Raw genomic sequence first — 22,479 nt, forward strand, 5'->3', positions numbered from 1 at the left:
AATCCATTGTCAATCTGACATCTCATTTACACCCCACCCCCTTAATGAGATCAGAGAGAGAGAGAGATATAGAGAGAGAGAGAGAGAGAGAGAGAGAGAGAGAGAGAGAGAGAGAGAGAGAGAGAGAGAGAGAGAGAGAGAGAGAGAGAGAGAGTGAGTGTGTGTGTGTGTGTGTGTGTGTGTGTGTGTGTGTGTGTGTGTGTGTGTGTGTGTGTGTGTGTGTGTGTGTGTGTGTGTGTGTCCGCACTTGTTGATTGACTTATTGCTAGAATGGCTGACTGTTTGGCCACCACTGATGTCATGGACCGAGTGGTGTGTACGCATGGTCTAGGTAGTGGAGTCGCTGTTTAGAGAGGTTCTGGATAGAAAGGGTCAAAATATCGATGAAGAACTGAGTCCAGCTGATAATACAGACAGCCAGAAAATCAATTCATCATTAACTGATTGGTTAGGTTCTGACATTCGGCCTTCACCTATTGAGAGTGCCTTAAAAAATGCACCACAAGGAAAACTGGCATGAGCCCCATGACTGGTTGGAGCATTAATTTAGAATTTGTACTTGGTGCCAGTGATAACTTGCCTACTCATAATTTGTGAAAGAAACCATGGGATCTTTAATGTCAACCAGCAACCAATGCAGCAAGTAGTTCCCCAGCTTAACTACCATCCGAGAGAAAATGAACATGCTGATACAACAAATTACCTGTAAAACACCAGGGTGACAGTTTATAGTCAGGTTAAGAATTTAACCCGCATAAGTGAACATACCTCTGAGCTACCCTGCCAGCCCCACTCTCCAAGACCATGATATCACACACCGCTCTTAGGAAAATGAGTGCTAATGTATATATGAAGGTATAAATTATTTTTATAAGGAACTAGCAGGGCACCCAGCATTGCCAGGTGCTGTTCAAAGCCTGTTGGCATTTTGAAAAAAAATTAAAAATAAAAATTTTACTATTTTTTTGTGGGGGCCTAAAACACTTCCCTACACCCACTAATGAATATGGTCAGGCATTATTTATTTAATATTACCTTTCACATAGCCACAAAGGCTTAGGCACTAGAGAGCGATTTTTAAATAAAATCCAACTTTATTTTTTCAAAACTTTCAAAAAAATTATTTCCCCTAAAACACTCCCGGGTACTCATTGATGAACCTCTCAAAGTTTGATGAAGATCCATTTAGCCATCTCTGAGAAGAATGGTGACACAGACAGACAGGCAAAGATCTCTCTTGCAGTATAGATATTGCAACTTCATACGAGGCTTAAAAATTAGAAAATGCAGACATCTATTGTCGATATTTGGAGATTAAATTATGAGGTATTTTCATTTCCATGGAATGAACAGTCAATTTATCAACAGCCTTTGCAAAAAAACAAAAAAAACAATCTTGTCATTTTTATATCAAGCAAGAATGATATTTCTCGAAGGAAATGCATTTGAAAGAAGCTCATTTTTGTAATTGCAGCTTCAGAATGAAGTAACAAAGGATGGCATGAACGAGTGCATTCGGTGTTTGAGATATATTCTGTACGAAGAAGGGGGAAAAAAAAAACAGGAAGAAGTTAAAATGAAAATATATGGCTCAACTACAAACTTTAGACTGAATTTTACAAACTCTGTCTTCATAAAACAAAGGAAGCTATTGTACAAAAGGCATGTGAAAATTGAGCGTCTCAAGCTTCATGAGATTTAACTTCCGTGATTTTGAGCAAACACATACACATATATCAGGGTGTTCCAAAAGTCACCTTGGGATTCGGAAATTAAATAACACTTCTGTTTTTAAATAATTTATGATTATTTTTATACCAAAATAAAATTTATAAAATGGAGATAAATTTGCTTTAGTTATGAAAAATTATGCAGCTCAGATGTCCTCCATTTCGGCTTCGCAGAGACGGGCTCTTTCGACAGCATTTTCCATAACAGCGGACAATAACTCTGGCTGCAGCCCTCGAATTTCTGCACAAATGTTGGCCTTGAGCTGCTGAATTGTGTGGGGCTTATTGATATATATATATATATATATATATATATATATATATATATATATATATATATATATATATATATATATATATATATATATATATATATATATATATATATATATACACGCTCATTTAGGTAACCCCAAATAAAATAACCGAGAGGCGTCAAATCAGGAGAACGTGATGGCCAAGAAATTTCTGAATTTCGCGAAATTATTCGGTGTCCATGCTCTTTGGGTAAGGATAATTGATCGATAAAATTTAAAATAAAATTCCACGATTTTGGTTCTTTGTTCAGTTGCGAATTTTTCCATGGGGAATTTCCAAATGTTAATCTAAATTCTGAAAAGAAAAGAAAAACAAAATTATTAAGAAACAGAAATGTTATTTAATTTCTAAATCCCGAGGTGACTTTTGGGACACCCTGTATATATATATATATATATATATATATATATATATATATATATATATATATATATATATATATATATATATATTTTTTTCTAACCACTGACTGACTGATATTAAAGATCGGTACTTTAAGGGTGCCGTAGAAGAAAGTTGAAATTTTGCATGCCAATGGACATCGAAGCCAGTACAGCAGAAAAATTCACAGAATCGTCAAACAACATCCATAAATGAAAATATAAACACATCCATCCATTGGGACCATCCTCTGTGCCGAGCGTTGGTGCTGCCTAAGCAGTCTCCTTACCTTGGTTATTGGGCACAATCCTGGACGGGTCGGAAATATAAACAAATGAAAAAAAATATGAAAAACTGCAGGTGAGTGACCCGAGACAATGGGGAGCATGGTAATTTTGGGTGCCAATGGATACCGAAGCCGACACACCAGGAAAAATCACAGAACTATTGGAAAGCAACCGTAAATGAAAATATAAATAAATGAAAAATAATTTAATGAAAATTAATAAATGAAAAATAATTTAATGAAAATACGTAAATGAAAAACGAAATGCAGTTCAGCGACCCAAGACAATGGGGAAACACAGTTCATATGCTTACACAATGTGGAAGCACACCCCGCTATATGTACATACATTATGTGTAAATGTAGATGTATATGTATATATCTGGTGTTGGCTTCATGGTTAGGGTGGCCGGCTCGGGATCCTTGGGTCCTGAGTTCAAATCCCGCTGTTGATTTAATACCAGGTGGTGTTAACTCTGCCTGTCATCCTTGAGGTTGGCAAAATGAGCACCAGCTTTCTGGGATGATTGAGCCATTTGAGTATTCTGTGTCAGAGTGGCAACCTGTCCAGGATCATGCCCAATTGCCCGGGAGACTGCTTCAGTCGCACCGATCATCTGTACAGAGTATGCTCCCAATGGAATGGATGGATATATATATATATATATATATATATATATATATATATATATACATATATATACATATATACATATATATATATATATATATATATATACATATATATATATACATATATATATATATATACATATATATATACATATATATATATATACATATATATATACATATATATATATATATATACATATATGTATACATACATATGTATATATATATATATATAAATATATATATATATATATATATATATATATAAATATATATACATACATACACACACACACACACACACACACACACACACAAATCTATACATGCACATATATTTTTTTATTTATTTTAACTTTTCCAGGAGATCTCACACGGATTTTACGGGATGCCCTTGAAACGATGGCTCTTCCTCTGGGTACTATTTGCGTTCTGCCCGTGAAGGTGCCATCTGTGCAGGAAATAAACTCATAAAAAACTGCTCAATACCATACCAGGGCTGAGTCCACCCCTTATTCTATGCCTCTCATCTAGTTTATAATGTTTTCTGCTTGTCTCAGCTTGTTTTCTGCCCACACCACCTGGTACATGGCTGACACGAGATGTTCGTCCATTCATTGTGGTTGACTTTTATTGCATTCTCTTCTTACAGGAGGTTGTTGTGAATAAGTATGTGTCCTCCTCTTCTCCTATCCTTTCAAATTTAGACAATAAAATTATTGCTCTTCTTTGGAAATCACTATTTCATTGTTTCATGCATATGTTCTAGTCTCCTCCATATGCATATAGACATGATAAAGCAATCTATGAAGCATTTCCAGTAACAGAAAAATAGTCAGTTGACTCGAGGTTTTGCACTCTGCGATTAAGATCATACTCCATCACAGCCAACCGGCCAGCACGATTCCATAAAATGTTATGTAATGGAAACATGTCACTCAAAGAAACAGCACAACTGATACACTTAAACTGTATGAGCTGTGTTAGTTTCTCCAGCATAATGATGAAAGAGATTATTTTGCTTTAAGGATGTCGCATGAATTTCATTTATAAGAATTTGTAAAATTAGAGGCCATCTTCATATTTCATATGCAGCAATGGGTGAATTGAAAAAATGAACATTTGAGAAAAGAAAGGAAAGCGGGAATGATTATGAAATGAAGAAAAAAAGAGGATGGGAGGGTTGGGGGGGAGGGGATTGGGGAGGGGGTTGAAATAAGAAGAAATCAGAGACAATGGTAAAGGGTGGAGAGTGAAGGGAAACACATAGGGTATGTGTTTGTGTGAGAGAAAGACAGACAGAGATGGGGGAGAGACAGACAGAGAGAGAGAGAGAGAGAGAGAGAGAGAGAGAGAGAGAGAGAGAGAGAGAGAGAGAGAAATAGACAGAGAGACAGAGACAGAGAGAGAGGGAGGTAGAGAGAGACAGAGAGACAGACAGAGAGACAGAGAGAGAGAGAGAGAGAGAGAGAGAGAGAGAGAGAGAGAGAGAGAGAGAGAGAGAGAGAGAGAGAGAGAGAGAGATTAGACAGAGAGACAAACAGAGAGACAGAGAGAGACAGAGAGTGAGAGAGAGACAGACAGACAGACAGACAGAGATAGACCGAGACAGAGAGAGACAGAGAAAAGGAGAGAGAGACAGACAGACAGACAGACAGAGATAGACCGAGACAGAGAGAGACAGAGAAAAGGAGAGAGAGAGAGAGAGAGAGAGAGAGAGAGAGAGAGAGAGAGAGAGAGAGAGAGAGAGAGAGAGAGAGAGAGAGAGAGAGAGAGAGAGAGAGAGAGAGAGAGAGAGAGAGAGAGAGAGAGAGAGAGAGAGAGAGAGAGAGAGATAGATTAGACAGAGAAAGAGAGAGAGACAGAGACAGAGCGAGAGACTAAAATTCCAATATTTTTCAACATCTAAGATGTAGATGGCTCTTCTGGCTAAAACCTAGGTTACTAGACTTGCCAAGGACACTTTAAATACAAGCTATAGTATTCAACGCTCTCTTGTGTGGGTGGGTGTGATGGCTAAGAGATACGTTATGAATTGTCATAATCCAGGTGGTCATAGACAGGCTTGAAGGTTCTTAAAAGGATTTAGATGTGGTTTCAGAACTGGAGTAGAAAGCTGAAAAGGCCGATTGACATTAATATTAATGGTACTCGAGGAGGCATCTGAAAGATGGCATGAATGGATGTATAAACGTGATTTTATCTTTACCCCCACGTGGTACGAGTCCTGTAATGTAAAAATAAAACAACGTACACGAAGCTAGAGATAAATGCTGTGATAAATATAATTATAATCATTAACGCAACATGGCAACATCCTTGATTGGATTGCAACAACCATTTTCAGTGGCATGCAGAAGATGCACAGCGATGTTTCCTTTTATATTGTATAAATCTAACGAGGTGTGGTGTAATCACAAATAAAAATTTCCAAAAACATGTGGATTCGCTATGATGTTCCTTGTAGCCTCAGCACACGAGAAAGGAATAGATTTCTTAATAATTATTCCCGTACATTGAGAAATTTTGGTAACTCGATATTTTGCCCTATTTGGACCAAATATATAAGGTTTCAATGTCAAGAGGGTTGGTAAGATAGCTCAGGGATAGGGCACTCACCATTTAGTTTTCTTGTCTGGGTTCCATTCCTGATGCGAATATGAATATAAATTGTCACCCTGGTGTTTCACAGGAAGGGTGTGGCATTAATGAGCATGCAGTCTTATGGATGGGACATTAAGCTGGGTGTCCCATCTGTCAGCATCGATTGCTGGTGGATGTTAAAGAACCAATGGTGTGTTTGGCAAAGGAAGAGGCGATTGTCGCTGGAACCTTGAACAAATCCCTAATTTGTGCACATGGGGGCAATGCTGCAACTCAGGGAGGATGCAACCAAAAGGATGAATATATATATATATATATATATATATATATATATATATATATATATATATATATATATATATATATATATATATATATATATATATATATATATATATATATATATATATATAAAGCAGGGGTGGCTGTCTGTCCCCAAACGATTCCCTCAGATTTGGGGCTAGCCCCGTCAAACCTTCTGTGGAATGTTTTTAGGTCCCATCCGGTGTCCTAAGGTAGGTGTAAGTTTTCAAAAATTCCTCAATAGAATTATGATTTTGAGTTTTGATCCATATGACACTGGCTGCTCCCTACATGGATGTAATGGCAGAATGACATTTCTCTTCATTTACTTAATGAGTTATATTAATGTTATATTAATGGTAATATTGTTATATTAATGGTACAGTATTAATTTGTGATTGGAATGATGCTGTTTGCAATGAAAATATAGGCCCCGGTAGCTCTTTAGTTTGCTGCCTACCCTCGCCTTACACTGCCTTCTCTCCCCCACACCTCACGCTTCCTTCCCTTAAGCTGCCTGCCATTCCCATTACACTGCCTTCCATTCCCCTCATGCTGGCTTCCCCTCCTCTCGTGCTGCCTTCCCCTCATGTTGCCTTCCCATTCCCTCACATTTCCTTCCCATTCCCTCATGCTGCCTTCTCCTCCCCTTGTGCTGCCTTCCCCTCCCCTCACGCTACCTTCCCTTCCCTCTCAGTTACGCACATGTGATAAGCTCGAGAATCTCTTAACCTGAGCCAAATTTCAAAATTGAAACTGCAGAATTGACCTTAGCAGCAGTTCAGAGAGCTACAAAAGTGTTCATTTGTCAAATTTGGATGTTATTTGATATTCCGGGTGTCTCTGGGTGGTGTTTAGTATAACTGATCGCTGATCGCTAGACAAGCCAGCAGTTCCTTATCACCCATTTCATTGGAGTTCTTGCTTGAGTGCAGAATAGTGGTGGCCAGAATTTATTCCAAAGTACTTGATTCCAACTCTGGAATCAAAAGGAATTGAGTAGTGAACTGGAATTGATGTTGATTCCGAATAATTCCTACTTCAGAGAAAAAAAATTTTTTGCCCCCGTTGGGCATATTTTGGTTACACATGGCCTGGTCACCCCAAAGGTGTGTTCCTTTTAAATGAATAGCAAGGTATTTAGAGTTGGAGCGGTAAAGCATGCTAATCGCTTTGCTAACGGACGGGAAGGCCACATAAAGTTTTGACAACATGTCATCTAAAAGATGAAGAAGTACAGTTTGGAACCATTTTGGGAAGGTTAAAGAAGCAGTCGGAAAATTGCATGTTCAATTTGTTCAATGGACATTGTTCATTACTGTAATACGTCCAAAATGCGAAAACAGTTGAAAACCAAACACCAGAGAGAGTACCAATTAGTGACGGTTGAGAATGTGGATTAAAGTAAACCAAAGTCTGCAACAGCAAAAAGTTCGCTTTAGCAATTGACAATTGAAAGCACGTTCGCCCCGGTAGCGCCCTGGTAATGCACTGGTATGCTGCCTTCCCTACCCGTCCCAATGCTTTCCCTTCCCCTTCTCTCATGCTGCCTTCCCTTCCACTCATGCGATACCATCCCTCCCACTCCCCTCATGCTGCCTTCCCTCCCCCTCACCTCATGCTGTGCCTTCCCTTCCACTCATGCTATACTTTCCCTTCCCCTCCCCTCATGCTGCCTTCCCTTCCACTTATGCTCTACCTTCCCTCCCCCTCCCCTCACACTTCCTCCCCCCACACTACCTTCCACTACCCTCCCCTCATGCAGCCCTCCCTTCCCCTCCCTCCATGCTGCTTCCCCTCCCCTCATGCTGCCTTGCCTTTCCCTCCCTCCATGCTGCTTCCCCTCCCTTCATACTGCCTTGCCTTCCCCTCCCTCCATGCTGCTTCCCCTCCCCTCATGCTGCCTTGCCTTCCCCTCCCTCCATGCTGCTTTCCCTTCCCATCATGTTGCCTTGAGACTCCTCCTCTCATGCCTTCCCTTCCCCAACCCCTCCTAACTCCCCTACCCCTACCCCTCCTCACTCCCTCCCTCCCTACCCCTCCTCTGTCCCTGCCAACCCTCCTCTCTCCCCACCCCCTTTCTCTCTCCCTTCCCATCAGCGAATCGACAGGTTGTATTTGCTAGCATAATGATAAATGTCAGTGTGTGTCAATCAGTCAGTGTGTGTGCGTGTCTCCTCCATAACTCCAAAACCATGAAACCTACTGGCCCAAAACTTTGCATGCGTATGAAGGGAACTCCAATTGAGTGCATAAATGAAAACTGGGTATTTGGGTGATTTAAACACTCCTTTTAAAGATAATTAATGGCTTAGCTTTTACGAATATAGGCAAGGCTTATCCTTGCTAATACCAAATTTACCCTGCAGGGGTCTTGAGACTCCTCCTTTTGATTCGGCCTACGATGAAGGAACCTTGTCTTGAAAACACGATCTACTCTCATGGACTATGAAAGTATACAATCAAAATATGATTTTGGATTTATGGCTCGGATCTGGTGGATTAAATAAGTGTCGAAATCTGGAGTGGACTCTGAAAATGTTAAGAAATGACCGATTCTTATAACTATGCAAAGAAGCGTATTTAATTAATGAAGGCTATGCTTCAATCTTTGCCATATTTGCATGAGAACATATGAAATTGCTCTTGCATTAAACTTAACTCTTTCTACTGTTCCGACAATTAAATTGAATGAAGAAAAGATTAAAGAGCTGCTGAAAGTATAAATTCATTGAGTGGAACAAAAATAATTTTAACGCAGGAGAAAGCTCCTGCGGTGTGAGCAGTGGGTGTGGCAACTGCAGCTTGGTTCTCTGTGGGGAAATCCCTGGAGTTTGGAAGGGAAAATAAATTAGAGGATTAGAATAAGTAAAGCAAACTACGAGTTCAAGAGAGAATTGAAAAATGTTTTCAGTGGCTACAAAACAATGCATCCCCACTCCACAGCAGGACTCGCCGAGAGGTAGGCACACTCGCTCTCAGCTGTCTCGCTGGGTTCTAATCTCAATCCAGGTATAAACTGTCATACCAGTGTTTCACAGGCAAGTAAGTGGATTAATCAATGTGCATGCCGTCCCTTAGATAGACGTTAAACTGGGCATCGCATCTGGTGGAATTATTTGGTGGTCATTAAAGATCCCTTCGCCATGTCCTTCCCGAAGAGTAGAGGAGCGATCCTCGCCATCCTGGCCAAGTTCCAAATTACTGCTCAAACCTACAGGGGCACTACATCAACAGCACTGCCACACTCTCAATCAATGATGCCACTCACAGCCTTTTGCTGCATAGAAAAGAAGAACACAAACAGACCCCGATGTATAGTATTTTATTGTGATAATATTTTAATTAATTTACTCTTTGAAAAGTTTGCACTCAAGTTTTTTTTATTTTTTCGATCAGGAATGGATTCTCCCTTTAATACATTTAAACGTCAATTTAAATGATGTTTTCCAGGAGCGCATATATGACATACATAGGAAAGTGACACATATAGATATAGAGTATGTGTGTGAATGTACGTGTGTGTGGTGTGTGGTGTGTGTGTGTGTGTGTGTGTGTGTGTGTGTGTGTGTGTGTGTGTGTGTGTATTTTTTTTTTCTGTGTGTCTGGTCATAAAGCACAACATGGAATTCTCGTTTTCTCCCTTCTCCCCTCCTCTCTCTTCTCTTTCTCACTCTGTCCCCTCCTGGCTCCCCCTTCCTAATAAAGTGCATATATATATATATATATATATCTCTCTCTCTCTCTCTCTCTCTCTCTCTCTCTCTCTCTCTCTCTCTCTCTCTCTCTCTCTCTCTCTCTCTCTCTCTCTCTCTCTCTCTCTCTCTCTCTCTCTCTCTCTCTCTCTCTCTCTCTCTCTCTCTCTCTCTCTCTCTCTCTCTCTCTCTCTCTCTCTCTCTCTCTCTCTCTCTCTCTCTCTCTCTCTCTCTCTCTCTCTCTCTCTCTCTCTCTCTCTCTCTCTCTCTCTCTCTCTCTCTCTCTCTCTCTCTCTCTCTCTCTCTCTCTCTCTCTCTCTCTCTCTCTCTCTCCCCCTCTCTCCCTATCCCCCTCGTTCTTCCTCCCACCCCCCCCTCAGCTTCTGCTGGTATTCCTGTCAGTGAAGCGACAGGTTGTATTTTCTCGTGTATATATATATATACACACACACCGTATCACCCCACTTATCCGCCAAGTTGGGGCAAGGTCATTTTTGGCGGATAAGCGGGGGTGGCGGATAAGCGAGGGTACACGCGAGATGTTCTGGAGGGGTGCAAGGGGTGTCAGCTTGGGCTCATAGGGGCCTAAGAATCTCATTCCCTACTCACTAGAACGAAACCAAACAAACAGAACAACATACACCATATTTTCATAAATGATTCACGTTTTTATTGCCGTACATACATGTGTGTTACGGGGCCATTACACAACCCCAACAGGATGGAAGAAATCAGTAATTTCCTTTTGTTCAGCGACAGAGATTACAAGTCCATTCAGGCGCATCCTGAGTTTTGAAATGGCAGTAATATCCTCCTCGTTCGTATTACGGTTGCTCTCTATGTACCTCGTGACTTGTTCCAAGGCGCGCCTCGCTTCCAATGCACTAGGAACTGTGGCTACTTCTTCAGGCGCATCCGGTTCCTCGGTATCCTCGTCATGAATGGTAGTCACAAAATCGACGATTTCATCATCTGTAAGAACCTCGGTTTGTTCTGGATGATCATCGACATGATCGAATTATTCTGGTGTCATCAGCATGGCTCTATCTATGTTGAAATGTTCAGCGATCTGTTCGAAAATGATCCTCGGATATGAAGTGCTGGTGGCGATCGCAGAAGAGGACGTTGTCGTAGGATCGAACCAATTGTCCGGGGTGATGCCAGTGTGTTTGAAACAGTTATTGATGGTTTCGGGTTTCACTTCATCCCAAGCCATCATGGAGAAGCGAATAGCTTCGCTCAGTTCCAGCTTCGGGTCTCGATTTTTGTCAATCGCATCCACCAAATGCTGTAGTTGATATCTTCGATAATGCTGCTTGAAATTGTTTGTGACACCGACATCCATGGGCTGGAGATGCGACGTCGTGTTAGGCGGCAGGAAATGCACTTTCGTATTGGTGAGACCAACTTGGCCCTCCTCGTTCTCGGGCAGAATATGAGATGGCGCATTATCCAGCAACATCAGCACATGGCGGTTCGCTATTTGCATTTTCTTATCGAAATCGCGCGGCCAGTCGTGGACCACTAAGCTGGTCATCCAGGACTTTTTGTTGTTGCGGTAATCGCCTTACAAGTCATACTTGAATCCCTTGATGCACCTGGGATTAGCACTTCTCCCAATGAGTAGTAAACGGGACTTATCACTACTGTCAGCGTTGCTGCAAACAGCTAGCGATATTCGAGCTTTTGCTTTCTTAGTTCCCCTCGAATACTCCCCTGTCGTGAGAGATCGGTCAGGCAGCATTTGGTAGAACAGGCCCGTTTCATCCATGTTGTAGACATCACGAGGCTGGTAATCTTTCAGCACACCCTTTGCCTGTGTTCTACCAGCACTCACTAAATCCTGGGACACACTAGCACTTTCACCGCATAACTTCCGACATGATATAACATAGTGCATTTTGAAGCGATTCATCCAACCATTCGAGTAATGGAAGTCGACAATTTCCAGCTTACCTCCAAAAAACATGGCTTTCGTCCTCAGTATAGCTTCAGTTAGTGGAATGGTTTTAGCACGTGCTGAGCTAAACCAAAGAAAGAGCGCTTGTTCCATATTCGAATGTTTGCCGCCGACTTGACGCATCATAGACGCGTCCAGCGATTTGTTCAGCCATCGGTCTGACTGTTTTATCACGTCACTGATTGTCCTCCTCTTCACGGGCTTTCCCCATTTCGCTGCGAAGAAATTGGCGACGTCTTGTTGAGATTTTGATGGAAAACTCTTAGAGTACTCGCAGATTTCTCTCTTCTCTTTCACCCTCAAACACTGACGGTCCCTTTTCCTCTCAACAGGAGCCATGCTGTTTCAAACTTTTTTTAGAAACCACTAATCCACTAAGCACTGTTAGATCCACAATACACACTGGAGATAGCGCTGCAAATGCCACGAAAGCATAAACAAAATTAGATATCACAATACTCTACCGGATGTGCACTGCCACAGGCTCATTAGTACATTTCTCCATGGAAGCGAGAAATTTCCTGATGACTCATCACTGGCGGATGTCACGGGTGGATAAGCGGGGTAATTTTGCAGGGATTGCCATTACTATGTACGTCAGGCAGACCTGGCGGATGGCGGATGAGCGGGGAAATTTGCTAAGCTTTTAGCTCAGATGTTCGGTTCCTGAGCAAATCACGGCGGATGGCGAGGGTGGCGGATAAGCGGGGTAATACTATATATATATATATATATATATATATATATATATATATATATATATATATATATATATATATATATATATATATATATATATATATATATATATATATATATATATATTTTTTTTTTATTTTTTTTTTTTTTTTTTATTCCCATACATGTTTGTGCAGTGCTTTCAGAAAGTATTCACACATCTTGACTTTTGTCATGTTTTGTTGTGTTCCAGCCTGAATTTAAAATGGATGAAATTGTAATTTTTTTGTCACTGATTGACACAAAATACCCCATTATGACAAAGTGAAAACATGTTTTCAGAAATTTTTACAAATCAATTAAAAACTGAAAAGGTGAAATGCCTTGTGTCAATAAGTATTCAACCTCTTTTCTATGATGCTCCAAATTGAGCTCGTCCATTTTCCATTGATCATCCTTGAGATGTCTCTACAACTTGACTGGAGTCCACCTGTAGCCAATTCAATTGATTGGACATGATTTACAAAGAAATGTACCTTTCTATACAAGGTCTTACAGTTGACAGTGCATGTCAGAGCAGAAACTCCACCATGAAGTCCAAGGAACTGTCTGTAGAACCCCAAGATAGAATTGTGAGGAAACATAGATCTGAGGAAGGGTATAAAAAAAATTCTATAGAGTGCTGAAAGTTCCCAAGAGTACATTGAGATCCATCATTAGGAAATTGAAAGAATATGGAACTACATAAATGCTTCCGAGAGCTGGCTGTACAACCTAACTCAGCAACCGAGCAAGAAGGACATTGATCAGAGAGGTGACCAAGAACCAAATGACTACTCTGACTGAACGACAGAGTTCCTTGGCTGAAATGGGAGAACCTGTCATAAAGACAGCAGTCTCTGCAGCACTTCACAAATCTAGGCTTTATGGGAGTGTGGCCAGAGCCAGACGGAAGCCACTCATGAGAAAAAGGCACGTGACAGCACGCCTGGAGTTTGCTAAAAGGCCCCTGAAAGACTCTGAGATCATGAGGCAAAATATTCTGTGGTCTGATGGGACAAACATTGAACTCTTTGGCCTGAATGCAAAGAACTACATCTGATGGAAACTGAGCACATCTCATCACCCATCTAACACCTTTCCCACTGTGAAGCATGGCTGTGTGGCAGCATCATGCCATTGGGATGCTTTTCAGTTTCAGGGACTGGGAGACTTCTCAGGATACATGGAACAATGAATGGAGCCAAATATAGAGAAATCCTTGCGGAGAACCTGCTTCAGAGTGCAAAAGACCTCAGATTGCGGCAAACATTTACATTCCAACAGGACAATGCCTCCAAGCGTACAGCCAAAACACTGGAATGGCTTCATAACAAGAGTGTGAAAGTCCTTGAGTGGCCCAGCCAAAGGCCAGACTTGAATCCCATTGAAAATCTGTAAAGACTTGAAGATTGCCGTTAACCGACACTCCCCTTCCAACTTGTCAGAGCTTGAACAAATTTGCAAGGAAGAATGGGAGAAAATCCCCAAATCCAGATCTGCAAACCTGATACAGACATACCCAAGAATACTCGAAGCTGTAATCGCTGCCAAATGCATTTCTACAAAGTATTGACTGAGGAGGTTGAATACTTATGTAAATTAGAAATTTCTGGATTTCATTTTTCATTAATTTGTAAAAATTTCTCAAAACATGTTTTTACTTTGTCATTATGGGGTATTTTGTGTAGATCGGTGACAAAAAAAAACTTAAATTTAATCCTTTTTAAATTCCGACTGTAACACAACAAAATGTGAAAAAAGTCAAGGGGTGTGAATACTTTCTGAAGGCACTGTATCTCACGAGGGACACAGTAAATTATATGCGTACCTCCCATGTATTATTCTCAAATTTTTGAAGAACAATTTTACATCAATGTATGGAATATCAACAAGTCAATGCATCAATGAGAATGATATACTCAGAGTACAGCGAGACACCACGTTCCTGACCGTGGGATGTACAACATGTCTGTTCGAGGGTTAATGTACAGAGTCGTTGGATTGTTTCAAAATGCTGAAAAACTACACGGAATATTAGTTCTCGTAAACAACAATGTACAAATCAGGTCTGTTTGTTTTGCTTGCGGGCTGATAAAAGTATATGGAGCGGCAATGCTGAAGAAAGTTCAAAGTTCAACTTACATGATATATTTGCAAACATATGTCGATAGAATAAAATTGTGACATATACTTTGTACCTTTACAATTCCTTTAATATGCTACACAATATTTACTCATTCATTAACAATTCCAAGAAGCTAGAGGTTTCTCCCTATGCCTTCTTCTTCTTCTTGTTGTTCTACTTCTTCTGCTTCTTCTTCTTACCATGATCACTATTATTCTACGACTCCTTCAACTACAAACACGACTATTTATCAACAGTCCCAATCATTCCCACTTTTTGTGTGGGGTCGACTGGAGGTTATTTTGCATTCAACACTTTCACGAACCGGTTGTGATGGCCTGATGGTGGACAGAAGCTAATTTTGGTAGGAATTTCCAACTTGTTCAGGGTGCCAGAGATAACTAGTCCACTCTTTGCGACAAATACAGTGGAATCTCTAATGGTCACAACTAATGCTTACAGATGGGAAACACAGCTTAAAGTCAATGTGAAGGATGGCATACTCTGTGAAGCACCAATCCAACAATTTAGTCAGGTCCAGAATCAAATCAAGGCTCGAGAGCTCAATAATAAGTCTCTGCATCTCCACCATCTTGTAGGACTGGTAGTTTTTCACAAGGAGTGTCAAATTTGGCCAGAAATGCCATCATACAATGGCCTGCTCAATGTAATTTCACTGATGGCCTTTCGTCAATCATTTTTTTAAACCCACAAAAATGGTGAGAAGTCACATAGTGACGGATCAGGCAAAAGCCACACATCAACAAGATTGTGTGCAAAGGAGCATTGTCGCTCAGAACAAGCCAGTCGGTGAGTGCAATTCTAAGTAACACCGCAATCTCCTTTGAGGACATCTTTCTAACAGTACAAATGAACAATCTGACGGAGATATTCATGCAAATGGCAAATTGTCCTGGAACTGTACGACCAGACCTAGTAATCACAAGCATACATGGATGAACATTTACCTGCATATGTGCTGCACTCACCACTGCTGTAAAGAAGTTGAAGGCGATAATGGATTCCATTGTTCGTTTTTTCGCTGGTCGGTTCCTGAAAATAGATGAAGACAAGGCGCCAAACATTATTGCCATTTACCTTCCTTCACCCACAAGGCGATGGTGTGTACCTTAGGTGTTCTTGGTGAGACTTGAGCCAAAGCGATCAATGACAGAATAACACAATTTAATTGTTTGCAATTTAACTTCAGGTAGGTTAGAGTCGACTGAATAGTGTTCCTCTCTGAACCAATGTCTCATGATCTAGGGAACCCGGGTTCAAATCCCATATGTCTTGTCTCCTCACGTGCATGGAGTTAATGTGGAGGTACACTGATATCTACTAATACCTTGGTACTGTATGAGGAGGTTTATGTACTAAGGTCCTCCATGAGTCTTATATCACTGCAAAAATAATTTTAAAATTAAAGGGTTCACCCCCAATGCCATAACCTCACCAGCTGCCCTTCATTGCCTCTCTGTTAATACCCCCCCTTCTCCCGCAGCAAGTGTGCAAGTTTTAACATCAATAATTCATGCATCGAGCGATATAGGATTAGTTGGGTGAATATCAATGGCACCATATGCTGTATCAGGCTCTGAGGATTTAGAATTAAAAAAAAAAAGAATCTGAAACAGAGGGGGGAAAAAGTGTAAAATCAAAAGCGCTCCGGTCGGGTGCGTTTGTATTATTAATAGGTGCACGGAGATAAAGGACGGCGTCCCGCAGTAATACTACAAGAAGCAATCAGACCAAGTCCATGTTGATTACAAACGCGGTTGGTCTGTTCGTCTCGTCCGAGGCCTGAATGGAGCTCCACAACCCTTGGTGCATGAAGCATCAGTGCTTTGCACTAATCAATCGGGTTGTCCGATTTGACATTCCCACCTGAGCACTTGTCTTGTGATTCAGGTATCAAGGGATCAAAATCCTGTATATCACATCCGATTTGTTTATCGTTTCCTAACATCCTTGTACTTCACATGAAAAGTGCAGTGACGTCTAAAAAATTATTTTCCTGCACGTAATATATGGTACAAGCTCCCTCGCGAGTTGAGATCGCTGTAATAATATAAATATATCCTTTAGTGGGAGACTTTGCTCCTTAACCTCATGAACTTGTTGTAAACCACTTGCAGATTAAGTTCTCATTTAAATATGAGCTTTCCAGTGTAAACACACCTGCACACCTTCTAATTAAGTCACGTTTTCGAGAGTTCAGTTGAAGCAGATTCTTAGGGAATGTCACTCTCTCAATGGTGGCAGGTTGGTGTGCTCTCTATTTTATACAAGTTTACATCTGCAGGCCTTGCTCCTCCTGAGATCTCTTACATCTGCCTTCCCCAAATCTACACCAGGATGCATATGTTCCTCTCGAAAGCCTCACCTGCTCACCCTTCCAAAATCCATGCTGTTGTCCATCCCATTATTCGCTCGATTATCTCCCTGTGTGCATCGTGTCGTTCTCTTCCCTTCACTATTCCAAATGTGCTGCCCATCACTAACTCATTCCTCCACCCATGCAATCCACCATACCCTTTGCTAGTTTGTTAACCTACTACACATTGTCATTCAGCTCCCCCATGAGCCTAGACTCATGTATTAAAAAAATGCATAAACGTTTGTACCTTTTACACATATTGTACTTCCTTGGATATCTCAACTTATATGATGATGCAAGATCATGAAACTCAAGCTTGGAATACTTCACCGCCTTTGTCCGAAGGCCTGAAGAAGCGCAGAAATGAAAGAAGAAGAGCTGAAATACGACACTGTATTATATAAATGTATCTTGGTGCGACACAAAATTATCACAGTGAAGCGTCACATCTGGAGTCATGCTTTTCTGTTGCTGTTAAAAGCTGGTAGTTTGTGGTTGGCACAGGGATGACACCACGTAACAAAGAGCAATAATTTTGAATTTTGTCAACAAGGATAGGAGAAGCGTTAAAAAAAATTACATGAACGAGATACTCACAATAGTCCAAGTCACGCCAATATAAAATATCACATAAGTACTATATATATATATATATATATATATATATATATATATATATATATATATATATATATATATATATATATATATACACATATATATATACACACATATACACACACACACACACACACACACACACACACACACACACACACACACACAAAATCTCTGTCTCTTGGGTAATTGTGAGTGATTTATTCCAAGAACATGTTGAAAGGCCCTCGTGTATCGATGGTGCTTTGAAAACGCAGACATCACCGGTCTACGTCAGAGCATTGATAATGCGATGAGAGAAATCACTTGAGGCCAGTTGTCCAGAAAAAGAAAGAAAGGAATGAATCGTCACTTGATTAACCTGAGGGGATGAATTTCTAAACCTTAGATTTAACAATGTCGTCAAAGTTTGGTCCATATTAGGTAGGATGAGTCTGTTGACTGAATTCGGAAACAGGGAAAATAAAATAAGGGTCACCGCCTCCTTCTAGACGACAAGTTTATGAACTTTTACAACTTAACACAACTTGGATATTCTATGTGTAAAAGGAATCTTTAAGCAAAGTAATTGACTTGATGTTAAACCTTCATATATAACAGCTGATATATATATATTTTTTTAAATTTTGTTAAGATTATGGTACGTGTTTTGTTTTTACATATACGTGTTACTCCGACGAATAACACAACTATGAGGAGTGTTCAAAACGTTCTACATGACAAATGCATGATTTAATGATGGAACATGTTTCTTCCAAATCATAACAACTAATATGGTGAAAGATAACCTTACAAGGAACTTCAATGCAACAGGAGGCCATTAGGCCAATATAGTCTATGCAATAGTAGCCAACCTATGGTTGTTTGCCCACCCTCTATCAGTGTATCCTTTTTTTAAGTGCTGAGAGTCAAGCACGCACCATTTTTGAAGTATGACTTTGTTCGAAACACCAATTTACCAGACTCGGAGCAGATGCTCTACCAATTATGCCACCGAGTCTGGTTGGTCTGTCTTGGACGACTGTGCGTGTGTCGTTCGCAGAACCCTTTGAACGTCCCCGTGTAATGAGTCATGGAAAATACCGAAGTGCTCATGGACGAGTCTTTCCAATTAAAGTGCCATTTTGAATGAGAATAAGGAATTAAATTGTTAAGTGAACGCTGCTCCAAATTCCAACATGTGCGGAATGGTCGGTCAATTGCATTGCATTTCATTTGCAACCAGCAGACAATGATTTCATCACCGAGAATAAGGTATAATTTCCTTTTGGAACAGTAAAGCATTTTCGATTAATACTTTACAACGGAGCCAATTAATCTCGTGTGCTTTCACCATGTAATAGCAAGCAACAAATAATACAAGGAAATATTTAGCGTTAATAAGTGTTTAGCACGCTCCGGTGCATCACTTACAAAAGCGTACACGTCTGCCCGTTAATGAAAAGCACTAAACGTGCTGATAAAACCAGAACAGACTTATACTGTGCACGCACCACCAAATGCTGAGTCTCTTTAATCCTTTTGCTGAACTTGCGGCCTGATTCCAAAATGTCTGTTTTCATCACGACACGAGCACAGTGTGCCTTTTGCAGTATGTCTTTAACACTCTACTTGATATACAAAACTTTCTTCACAAACGCCTGTCAACTTTCATTTCACCTTAAAACTGTGCACCTTCATACTTTCAGTCCACCGGGCACTTCTATTCCACTCCATTCTATTTGATTCCTTTCCATTTGATTCCAGCTGCAGGCCCACAGAGGGCCTCGTGGGTCTGCTGAGTCAGGGAGCAAGAAGTCAGTTCGACGTCAGATGGGGCTTTTTGCAGGGTTTATAGGCCAGCGAGTCTCACGCCGTTTGCTCACCGAAGTCCATCATAATTTACCAAAGTCCCAGTAAACCTGCAAGACCCCGACAAAAGTTTTGCGATCACAATTGAGTACTAGTGGGTGAGACAGTCCGCTTGAAGTGCCACCCGAAGAAGGAGTGTTGCGCCAACTCGCTACAATCTTTTTCTCCACGTACACTCAAAGTAATGGGAAAAATGGCAATTGGTTAGTTGAGAACCCACATTGCTCACTAGAATCCAGTAGAGTGACTTGGCAAGATGCAATTTTGTTTCCAACAGCAACACATTATGAAAAGTAGGAAATGCAACTATATTATCTTGAGAGTGACATAAATTAAATAATTGATAATTACCAGGAGTGGTCAGTAAGTCCGAAATGTGTCATGAAAGGTTAATGAGTTTACATAAAACTTATTTTCCAAACATTTAATCAACATTTAGACTCATTATGATTGTGATAGATTAACTTGTACTGTTATATTAGCGAACAATTGCGTCAATGCTAATATACAGTATATTCCATTCCCTTCAGTCCTCATGCCTCGTTTTTTGGTTGCCATGCAGCGATGGGATCTATTCCCCCTGGACACCATAGTGTGATCCCTGTGCAGAGATATAGGGGTGGCTGCAGCCTGTAGGAACAGCTGGAACTGTGAAGCTGCTGCAGATCAGTTTACCTATATGAACCCATACCTTACAGTACGGTCTCATGGCCCAAACTGCACGATGTGTCATCCCTGATGGTCCGTTATACATTCTTTAAAGCATACATTCCAAAGAGTGCCATCCTTTCTTATGGGGAAAAATCAGACAAAGGCTATTGTCAAGAAGATTGGAATTATCTCCTGGCAATGGCATAGCATCAAAATTAGATGCAACCCAATGTTGCAGAAAATAAATAAATAAATAAATAAAAACGTGTGGAGTTCAAATATTAAGCCAGAAATAATAACATTTGTAACTTTAGAGTTATAATGTCAAGATGGCAAAAGATCACGTTTCACTTTATAGTCACTGCCAGCCCCAAGACGGTGTAACAGCACACTGTACATCGAGATCTCCAAGATACGTGCAGGAACAGAGTACATGGAGACGTTCCAAAAAGATATTCATCGGTCGCACAAGCTATTGAGATATGCAACTCACCCGCTCCTTTTCAACGAAGTCCAAAAAGACCGTTCTCTCGATCTCCACGGGCTGTCCCTGGCGGTCGTACAAAGCCAGCACAAAATGAAAGAAGTTTGATTTCCGCAGGTTTGACGGTGGCTGTTTCTCAAAGTGTGCCCTGGCGAGAGCCACGCCACTAGGGATAGGGAAGGGACGCATGAAGACCGCCAGCATTATTTTCACTCAACGACAGAGAGGGGACGCGCGAGACGGGACCCAGCTACATGCTTGACCACCCTGCGGGGGGGACTTCTCCCCATGAGGTCGTTTCCTGAAAACCCAACGGGATGCTGCTATAGGCAGCAGTAACACTGAAATTTCGTCATGATACCCAGAGCCAAGTCGTGGACCTGTTCTGCACACGAGCCAACCACACGGGGTACCCAGAGCAGCGGGACGTGCTACTTGAAACGTACTAGATAAATATATCAATAAATGATGGTGTGTCACGACACGGAGTGCCTGGCAACTGAACAGGCAGTGACGATGGTGAGACAGTGGCCTGGTCACAAGAGTGTGGTGGGACTAAAGCGGGCTTGGTGTATATGAACGTGTGGTGTATGAACATGTGCCCTCAACTCAAAACCACAAAAAGTGTCCTCTGGCAACCGTTTGGGGTAGTATATATATATATATACACACATTAAATTCACAAGCATGCACACATACACCCAAACACACACACAACAGACACACACACACACACACACACACACACACACACACGTGATGGATAAAGTCGGGCCCTGTGATTGTGGCCTGCAAACAGCCAAGCGAAGCGCGATATGGTTCCCAAATGTTTCACAGATCTAATTCACTGGTCGTGATCTGAAGTATATTGACTTCCCACATATACCGCTACATCCACGGACAAGCAATTTGCAACGTGCTTGTAGAACCTTCCGCGGAATTGCTTTGCGACATTAATTCAAGAGACTGGTACATTGGGAGGACATGTGTTTTGATCGACGGGGAATGTGGGGGAAAAAAAAAATGTTTAGCAGCTGCAACAGATCAGAAAAACATCCTTCCCAGCCATTGGGGGTCGTCTGTACTTCAGATGTACGCAACTACCGTCCGTGTACACCTGACGTGTATATCATATACATGATTGGAATACAAGTGTGCGGATGTCACGTCACCTTCTCAACTTTCAAAGCTTTGTGTATATATTCAAGCACCCTTTACGGAAACCGCATCAAAGAGATCCCGTGCAGACTTGTACACATGTCTGGCCATTTGTGACCCCACAAAACAGCATGTAAAAAAAAAAAAATAACAATAATAATAATAAAAATAATCATGTGCGAACGATCGACACTCAGGATTCAGCTACGTTCTCTAAAAAGCATCTTTGTAAACATTGTCGCCTTTCGGAGAACGTGTCGTCGGGTGTACGTTACACAGGCCCGAAATACTCGAGACAGTGCAAGCTATACGACATAAAGCATATTATTGACGAAGGAGCTGAGATGTAACTTGAAAAGGCCCGTCCGATACGTGAGATATTGCTCTTTGAAAGGACGGCAAGGATGGGAAACGCCTAAACTGGATATAAGGTTTCATGGTTGGTGAGAAATGAACAAAATGCTGAAAAGCTCACGATGTATCAGTGGGAATGTGAGGTATTGTTGTGAAAGCAATGTTTTTGTAAATTGTGTCATTGGATACATATATATATATATATATATATATATATATATATAT

The 22,479-nt window shown here is 40.9% G+C and overlaps 1 protein-coding gene across 10 annotated transcripts in view; it reads right to left on the reverse strand.

The window, feature by feature from the left end:
* The window catches only part of LOC147034480 (transcription factor COE3-like), a 169,641-nt gene that overhangs the window by 143,118 nt on the left and 4,044 nt on the right, over positions 1-22,479 (reverse strand). For 7 of the 10 annotated variants that reach the window (XR_015058937.1, XM_085883934.1, XM_085883949.1 and 4 more), the window contains exons 2-3: positions 20,752-20,908; positions 15,727-15,811 (exon numbers count right to left, since the gene is read on the reverse strand). Coding sequence is in view for 9 of the 10 variants with exons in the window: in XM_085883934.1 (XP_085740060.1) it covers positions 15,727-15,811; positions 20,752-20,908 (242 nt within the window). In the remaining variant the exon portion in view is untranslated. The remainder of the gene's footprint in view (positions 1-15,726; positions 15,812-20,751; positions 20,909-22,479) is intronic. The other 3 variants (XM_085883888.1, XM_085883960.1, XM_085883906.1) reach the window with 1 other exon arrangement.

Source organism: Eptatretus burgeri, chromosome 1 (assembly GCF_056783735.1).
Source record: "Eptatretus burgeri isolate ZD-2024b chromosome 1, Ebu_testis_v1, whole genome shotgun sequence".
NCBI lineage: Eukaryota > Metazoa > Chordata > Myxini > Myxiniformes > Myxinidae > Eptatretus > Eptatretus burgeri.